The 8025-nt window shown below is 45.1% G+C and overlaps 1 protein-coding gene across 1 annotated transcript; it reads right to left on the bottom strand.

The window, feature by feature from the left end:
- Positions 1 to 2359: 2359 nt before the first annotated feature.
- Positions 2360 to 3689, bottom strand: LOC136499503 (receptor-like protein 52). Its single transcript, XM_066495132.1, has 2 exons — positions 3124 to 3689; positions 2360 to 2645 (listed from the first exon to the last, which is right to left on the bottom strand). Exons 1-2 carry the CDS (start codon positions 3687 to 3689, stop codon positions 2360 to 2362), a joined length of 852 nt encoding a protein of 283 aa, XP_066351229.1.
- Positions 3690 to 8025: the final 4336 nt, after the last annotated feature.

The following is an 8025-nucleotide window of genomic DNA, read 5'->3' as shown; positions in this document are numbered from 1 at the left end:
CGGCTAGGAGGAGGTGCGCACCGCCGAGTCTTGTCTCACTAACAAGTGACGACTTATTCCATGGAGGCATACTTGACGTTTGTTCCGGCTAATTTGCTGTGAGAGAAAAATACGGTTCCGACTAAAAAAACAAGCTAAAAAGTATGGATTATAAGACAAGCGAACAGGGCCTTCGGCCACAATACAGTCAACCACTAGATGTCCGGAGAAGTTGTTCATGCCAACATCTAAGAACTGAAGCTTCTTGAGTCTCCAAACCTCAGGAGGTATGCTTCCGGTCAATGAGTTGTTTAGGAGCACAAGTTCCTCCAACTCGGTCATATTCACCAAGTAGCTTGGGAAGTTGCTGACCAGGCTACAATTTTCAGCCCATAGGCTGACTAGCTTGGTCATATCCTTGAAAGACGTCGGCAGCTCCCCTGGGTCGAACAAGTTGTACGACAAGGACAATCCCTCGTGACGCGGCCGGCTGCGTCGCACCTCACGTATGGCCAGCGGCAGTGCGCGCCTGCGGCCGAGGCGGTGGTGCTCCATGCCGCGAGCACAGGCGGGTCGCCCCACGCATGCTTGATCTGGAGGAGCAGCTCCCCCTCGTTCACCGGTGGTCCGGACTGCACCACCGCACGACGCAGGAGGCAGCAGGCTAGCATAGGCAGGAGGAGGTGAACATAGACGTAGGCTCGCCGCTGTGTTGCCATCTCTAATTTCTTGACGCGGGGAATGTGGGTGCTCGGTTCAGTACTTATATTAAGAGTTAAGTCCAATTTACACCCTCTAACTTGCAGCAAAGTTCAGATTTCAATCTCAAACTTCAAAACCGGACAACTTTGGCCCTCCAACTCTCGAAAAAGTTCAACTTTCAACCTTCTGTGTGGGTTTGTGGGTGAACAGTAACTTTTGATATTTTCGGGAGCACCAAAATTTTATATAATTTTTTCGAGCATCTTAACGTCCTCAAATGAAAAAACTCAAAACTATAAAGTTGTAGATCTCATCGAGGTCTACAATTTACATATAAAAATTATCTTCATCTGACACCGTATTGAAGGGTTTTCTATTTTTTGAAATTTGAGTCTTATCACGCGATAAAATATGGTGCTGAAATTTTATATTATTTTTTCGAGCATCTTACTGTCCTCAAATGAAAAAACTCAAAACTACAAAGTTGTAGATCTCATCGAGGTATAAAATTTATATATAAAAATTATATTCATCCGACATCGTATTGAAGGGTTTTCTATTTTTTAAAATTTGAGTCTCATCACACGGGAAACAATTTTGTCGCGTGATGAGACTCAAATTTCAAAAAATATAAAACCCTTTAATTCGATGTTGGACGAAGATAATTTTTATATGTAAATTGTAGACCTCGATGAGATCTACAACTTTGTAGTTTTGAGTTTTTTTATTTGAGGACAGTAAGATGCTCGAAAAAATAATATAAAATTTCAGCACCATATTTTATCGCGTGATGAGACTCAAATTTCAAAAAATAGAAAACCCTTCAATACGATGTCGGATGAAGATAATTTTTATATGTAAATTGTAGACCTCGATGAGATCTACAACTTTATAGTTTTGAGTTTTTTCATTTGAGGACGTTAAGATGCTCGAAAAAATTATATAAAATTTTGGCGCTCCCAAAAATATCAAAAGTTACTGTTCATCCGAAAAACCGCCCGGAAGGTTGAAAGTTGAACTTTTTCGAGAGTTGGAGGGCCAAAGTTGTTCGGTTTTGAAGTTCGAGGTTGAAATCCGAACTTTGCTGCAAGTTGGAGGGTGTAAATTGGACTTAACCCTTATATTAATATTATGGATTGCTCATAATGTTTTCAACACCACCACCGGAGACACGGAGACTAATAGAATACCGATCATAATCTTTCCAACAACCACCGGAGAGAGACTTCTTGACAGTCCCCAGAGACACGGAGAGTTGGAGACTAATAAAATACCGACCATAATCTTTCCAATAACCACAGGAGGGACTTGACACAGTCTGTGTGACCGGAGACAAATAGGAGGAACTTTCTGAACAGCCGGAAAATTGGTTATTGTTGGCAGTCAAGTACAGCAGTGCAAAAGCGGTCGATGGGATTCTACCAACAAACTGATTGTTCCCTAACCTAACGTTGCTGGAAATCGTGTCAGGGAGACTCCCAGTGAGCCGGTTATTCCATAAATCCACGTCATTAACCAGCATCGTTTTCCACACAGCCTCTGGCACCTTACCAGAGAGTTGGTTACTGCTCAGGCCCAGTTTCTGCAGAGCGCCACAGTAAAAGAGACCTATTGGAATGGAACCATTGAAGCAGTTGCCGCTAGCGCTGAAGTGTTGGAGCTGACCTCCGGTGCATAGTCACTCTGGTATCCGACCAGTGAGCTCGTTGTTGTCAACTGAAACATAAGATAAGGCGGGTGAGTCCTTACCGAGCTCTGGTGGGAGTGTGCCCGTAAGATGGTTACTAGACAACACCAAGTTTGTCAATGAAGGCAATCGACCGATGCTCGCGGGTATTTCACCGGTTAAGTTATTGTTGTCGAGGTACAATTCCATCAATGATGGCAACCGGCCGATGCTCATGGGTATCGCACCGTAGAAGTTGTTTCCAGAGAGCCACAAATGTGTGAGGTTCCGAAGATTTCTGGGATAGTTCCAGTTAGCTTGTTATGTGACAAGTCAATTGCTATCAAGCTGATGGCGGCAAAGCCACCAATCACCACGCTGCCACTAAGGTTGTTGCTCTGCACACACAAGATCTGCAGGTTCTTGAGGCCCCATATTCCCGGAGGTATGGTTCCTGTCAACGAGTTGTTCCCGAGATAAAGTTCCTCTAATTGCATCATCTTTGTCAGGAAACTTGGGAAGGCACCTACGAGGTTGCAGCTCTCTGCGTTAGGGCTGACTAGGTGGGTCAGGTTCTTGAACCACCTTGGCAGCTCGCCTGGGTCGAACATGTTCACCCCAGCCAAAATGTGTGAAGCCTTGTTAGCTCACTAAGCTCTGTTGGGATAGTGCCAGTAAGACTGTTGTCATCCAGTGTCAGACGGCGAAGGTTCCTAAGCCTAGACAAAGACGTCGGGATAGCACCGATGAGACTGTTGCTATCCAGTGAGAGATACCTGAGGTTGTGGAGACTAGACAAAAACGTCGGGATAGCACCGGTGAGACTGTTGCTATCCAGCGAGAGATACCTGAGGTTGTGGAGACTATACAAAGACATCGGGATAGCACCGGTGAGACTGTTGCTATCCAGCGAGAGATACCTGATGTTGTGGAGACTAGAAAAAAACGCGGGGATAGCACCAATAAAACTGTTGCTATCCAGCGCGAGATACCGGAGGTTCCGGAGCCTAGACAAAGACTCAGGAATAGTGCCATTAAACTCATTCCCACTGAGGCCGTGGCCGATGTCATCAGGGAGCTTGCCCGTGAGGTGGCTCAAGGATAGGTTTAGGTACCGAAGCGAGGCACAGTGATATGGTGCAGTCGGGAACACTTCAAAAATGATGTTGTTTGAGATGTCTAGGTGAGCGAGGCTAGAGAGGCCTCCGATGGCATCCGGGATTGGCCCTATAATCCCGGTGCTGGCAGGGGCGAGGCTAGTGACACGCCCAGCCGAGTCGCACCCAACATATGGCCAGTAGCAGTGCGCGCCCGCAGTAGCCGCCCTCCATGACGCGAGCATGGGAGGATCGCCCCAAGCGCGCTTCATGTGGAGGAGCAACTCCGCCTCGCCTACCGCTTCCGGTTGGGACTGCGCCGCCGCGCATTGCAGGAGGCTGTAGGCTAGTATAGGCTGTAGGCTATTCGCAGCTCAAGGACAAATAAGTTTGCTCTCAGTGACCCTGTTCATCAATCAACCATACAAAACCAGAAGAAGAAAAAAGAAGGGGGGAAACGAAAAGCGAGGCACGACGGGCTCGATCTTCCCATGGCAGCCATCAGTCCATCACCAGTCATCCAACAGCTTCAACGAGTGCTCTCATCATCCTTGTCATTAGCTTGGCCTGTGGATGATGGGGAATAGCCCGCTGCAATGCAATGCAACCAAAGAGATAAACACACGAATGGACGATAGGGTGTGATGAATGTGTGAGAGCTATAACTTGACTTGAAGTTGTCTCTTTTCGGCTCTTGCATTGTCACCTGGGCGCTTTGGACTCCTAGAGAACTTGGATTTGTTCAAAATTCCATCCTTTTTACAGATACGGCAATTGTTGCTCAAGGCATAAATCGACTCTCTGAAATCAAAGGGCGGCTATCTAGGCTATCTGGATGGATGACCATTTGTCAGTCTCACTGAAATGAAGAGTCAAGAGAAGGATGAAGACTTGATTTGCTTCTAAATTCTGATGGAGCTTCGTTTACTGTTTTTGGTGGTGCTGTACGTACGAGTTTGCTTTTTGGGGGCCCAGCCCACAGCGTCTGTCTAGTGTTTCTGCTTACCTCTGTTTTGAACTGTTTCTGTTTTTGGAGTCTGTAAGCCATTATATGCTTAGTGCCTTCTATAAAAGCAGGGAAAGACCTTTCACTAAAGAAGAAGATAACGACTGTGGGTTTTGCTAGGATCATAATGTTGACATCTATGCGGATGATTTCGAAGATAAAGAGACCAGAGATCGGAAAAAGGTAGTAATAATTGTCTGCTGAATTATGTCAGGATCATGTAAGTTTACTGCCTCTTCTCTACACAAGGTGCTTTCCAGTCCCGGCTGCAATCGGCAAAAACACATTACATGGGCAGGCAAGCAAATGTCTTCCACAATGTAACGAAGGCTATTATTTTTAATTACATAGTGCAACATAGACGCTCGCAAAGCACATACACTCACCCTATGAACACACATGTACGCAAACCCTAATCCTATGGGCACCTTCGAAGACTGGACCGACAAAACCTTAAAACGAGATTGACGGAGTCACCACAGGCGTTTCACTGTCGATAGAAATCCTAAAATATTGGCTCCCATGGGGAGTCAAACCACTATGCTACATACCCTTTGGCTAATGAAGGCCAATTAGCCTACTCAGCAACAACGTATAGATCCATGTTCAAAACCAGGAACCAAACAATGAATACGAGCATTCTTAGTCTTATTTGCATTGGAATTATCTTATCTTACTTTTATTAATTACAGGCTTTAATAGAGACACCACGTTAATTCTAACTAGACGCGCTAGGAAAAAAGATAAATCCTAAAAATTCTCACAATAATCACAAATATCTAGCCTTTAATTTGATAGACTCTAATAATCATTGCTAATAATAGCCATTAGCGCTATTATAATTTATAAAAATTTCACTTCTTAATCTTACATCAAAATTACCCACGTATGTCATTATAAAAAATAGTGTAAAATAATCTCCTAAATTTGTATATAAATTTCCTAACTCTTCTATTATGAAAATTAATTCAAACCAACCCCCTAAATTTGCACCTAAACTATAAACATTTGTGATTATTAAAGATAATTCACAATAAACTCCTAACATTTCATCTGAATTACCCACATTTGTCATTATGAAGATAACTAAAAAAATAACTCTCTAAACTTGTATCTAAATTATCCACACCTGCCATTATGAAAGATAATATAAAATAATGCCTAATGATTTTATAAATTACCCACCTCTGTCATTATGAAAGATGATGCAAAGTACCCTTAAGTTTGCATTCAATCTAACCATATATGCTATTATGAAAGAAAACATAAACTAATACCTTTATATTTGTTTCTAACTCAGCTGCTATAAATAAATAAATAAAATATCTCTAAGAAATACTAATATATCTTTTTACGAAAAATAATTTCACATCCATAAATCACGTATATATATTTCTAAATGACACATTCTATAGCCATGAAGTTAAAAGTAAGCATAATACTGTGTTCCATCATATCGACCAAGTGAACATGTATACCTAGGATAAATATTATTTTAATAGCTTATGAAACATGAAAGCATATCACGTAACAAACCGCATACCACATAGATCATCCAATGGCTACAAAAGATCAGACCATATCGTATCGGTCCATTAATCGTGCTGTGCCCGTGCCGATACTGCGGGCCAAACCTACGGCCACTAGTAGAAAAACGACCTTTCGTCGATGGCCAAAAAATATTTAGTCCCGTTTAAAATTGCAAACCGAGATTAAAGAAGGCCTGGGTCCTATAGTCTCGGTTTGTAATACAAACCGGGACTAATTCTACCCTTTAGTCTTGGTTGTAACGGTTACCAAAATATGTCAGTGCGGGAGGCTTTAGTCCCGTTTTGAGACGCGAACTGGACTGACTTTTAGTCCTGGTTTGAGACACGAATCTGGACTAAAGGTGCCTCTAGACTATCTCACAATTAAAAAGAGTAAAAGATGAACACCCTTGGCGCGACAATCGGCCTGTTCGCTTGAACTTATCAGCCGGCGTTAATACCAGCCGAACAGGCTGAATCATCGCCTCACCTCGTCGGTCTACCCCTGCGATCCTCAACCGCTTTCACCGCTCGGTAGAAAAGGAAGCCACCATCCCAGCCATCCCCGCCCACTTTCACCGTGCTTTAGAAAAGGAAACCGCCATCTGCATCGCTCTCCTGCGATTTGTTCGTAGACAGTTTCTCTCCACGCGCGTCATCCTCATCCACCGGCCCAGTCATCACTGTCGCGGGCAATCCTTGCCGTCATCGCCATGGCGCCCAGTGATTGCGTCTCCGGCACGCTCGCCCAGCTGCCTGCCCACGCGCCCGACACCGCGCCGCCGTGCATGCGCCGCAGCCGCTGCGTCCACAGCGGCCGCGCCCACGCGCCGGCGAAGGCCGCGTTGTCGGGATCCACGATGAACGCGCCGCCGCCCTCGCCGGGATCCATCTCCCCTCCGTCCTCGCTCTGCCCTCGCGCTCGTTGGGTCCGCACTGTCGTCCGCGCCATTGTCCTCGCCCGCACCGTTGCCCTCGCCGCGAGAATTTGGGCCGGGGTGCCAGCGACGAACCCTAACCCTATCTCCTCTGTGCAAGGAGCGCACCGCGCCGTTGTCCTCGCCACGGGTGATTGGGCCGGGGCGCCTATCCGCGCCGCCACACGTCGCCGACCCCGCCGTGCCCGTGCTGCTGCGCCGCCGTCGCAAGGCCATCCCCGACCTGTGTCGGCGCCTCACCCATCCCCGATCCGCGCCCGACATTCCCTGCTCCTAAGACGGAGCACTGAGAAGAAGAAGGTGACGCCACCGCACGCCAGGTGCTCAGGTCTTCGTCGGACGCTTCGTCGGCGACGAGCACCCAACAGGTATGCTCACCCTTCTTACTGTATGCTGTGCGAGACCGAGCACCCGAACCCTGTCGTCATTTATATTCAGATCTGATCTAATTACAAATGTATATATGTATCTCTTTCAAAGATATCAGAGGTACATGTGCACGCTCAATGTCCTTTACTGGATCCGCACCTGTGATTCTGTGTGCTTTGATTTAGTGGACTTGAATATGGTCGAAAGAGCGTGCCTGTGCAAAATGCTTTGTTGTGACTGAAGGAGAAATGGAAAACTGAGAAAAATGGCTAGAGAAAATGTGCAAGTCGATGTTGCTTTATAATTGTAATAACCTTATGTTATTCTGACATATTAAATATCCTAAAATTCCATTGTTCTTATCCTTTTATTCTTATTTATCTATAGGTGCCCACTTTTAACTAGATTGCGCTGCAATGGCTATGCACATTTGAAACATAAATTCTCATTGTAATAGGGCAGCGTCAGGATAGCAATATGTGCAAAGGGACAGTGAGGAGTGAGGAGCCACCTATTGTTACATGAAATATATTGGGGTTTCTGGTTGAAATATTAGAAATACACTAGAACTGAAAACGCTCGGATTTGTTTGAGTTTCTGTACAAATGGTTATTAGGAATACTGTTTCGAACTTAATCTTGCTGAACTATGTTTGTAGATTTTTTTGGGCAGAATTCTACAATGCATTGGGTGGAAGTTTCTTTTCTTCATAATGAAAGGGATATATTGCTGAACTGAA

This window comes from Miscanthus floridulus, chromosome 13 (genome assembly GCF_019320115.1).
Source record: "Miscanthus floridulus cultivar M001 chromosome 13, ASM1932011v1, whole genome shotgun sequence".
In the NCBI taxonomy this organism is placed as follows: domain Eukaryota; kingdom Viridiplantae; phylum Streptophyta; class Magnoliopsida; order Poales; family Poaceae; genus Miscanthus; species Miscanthus floridulus.
Note: the sequence above shows the minus strand (reverse complement) of the source record. Positions and strands in the feature narration are given on the sequence as shown.

Bases quoted from the DNA above. Each gene is read 5' to 3' on its own strand.
- LOC136499503 (XM_066495132.1), bottom strand. From the start codon at position 3,689: ATGCTCGCGTCATGGAGGGCGGCTACTGCGGGCGCGCACTGCTACTGG. The intron at 2,646-3,123 runs GTATCTCTCACT...GAACTATCCCAG, and splicing joins TCTAGTCTCCACAACCTCAG to AAATCTTCGGAACCTCACAC.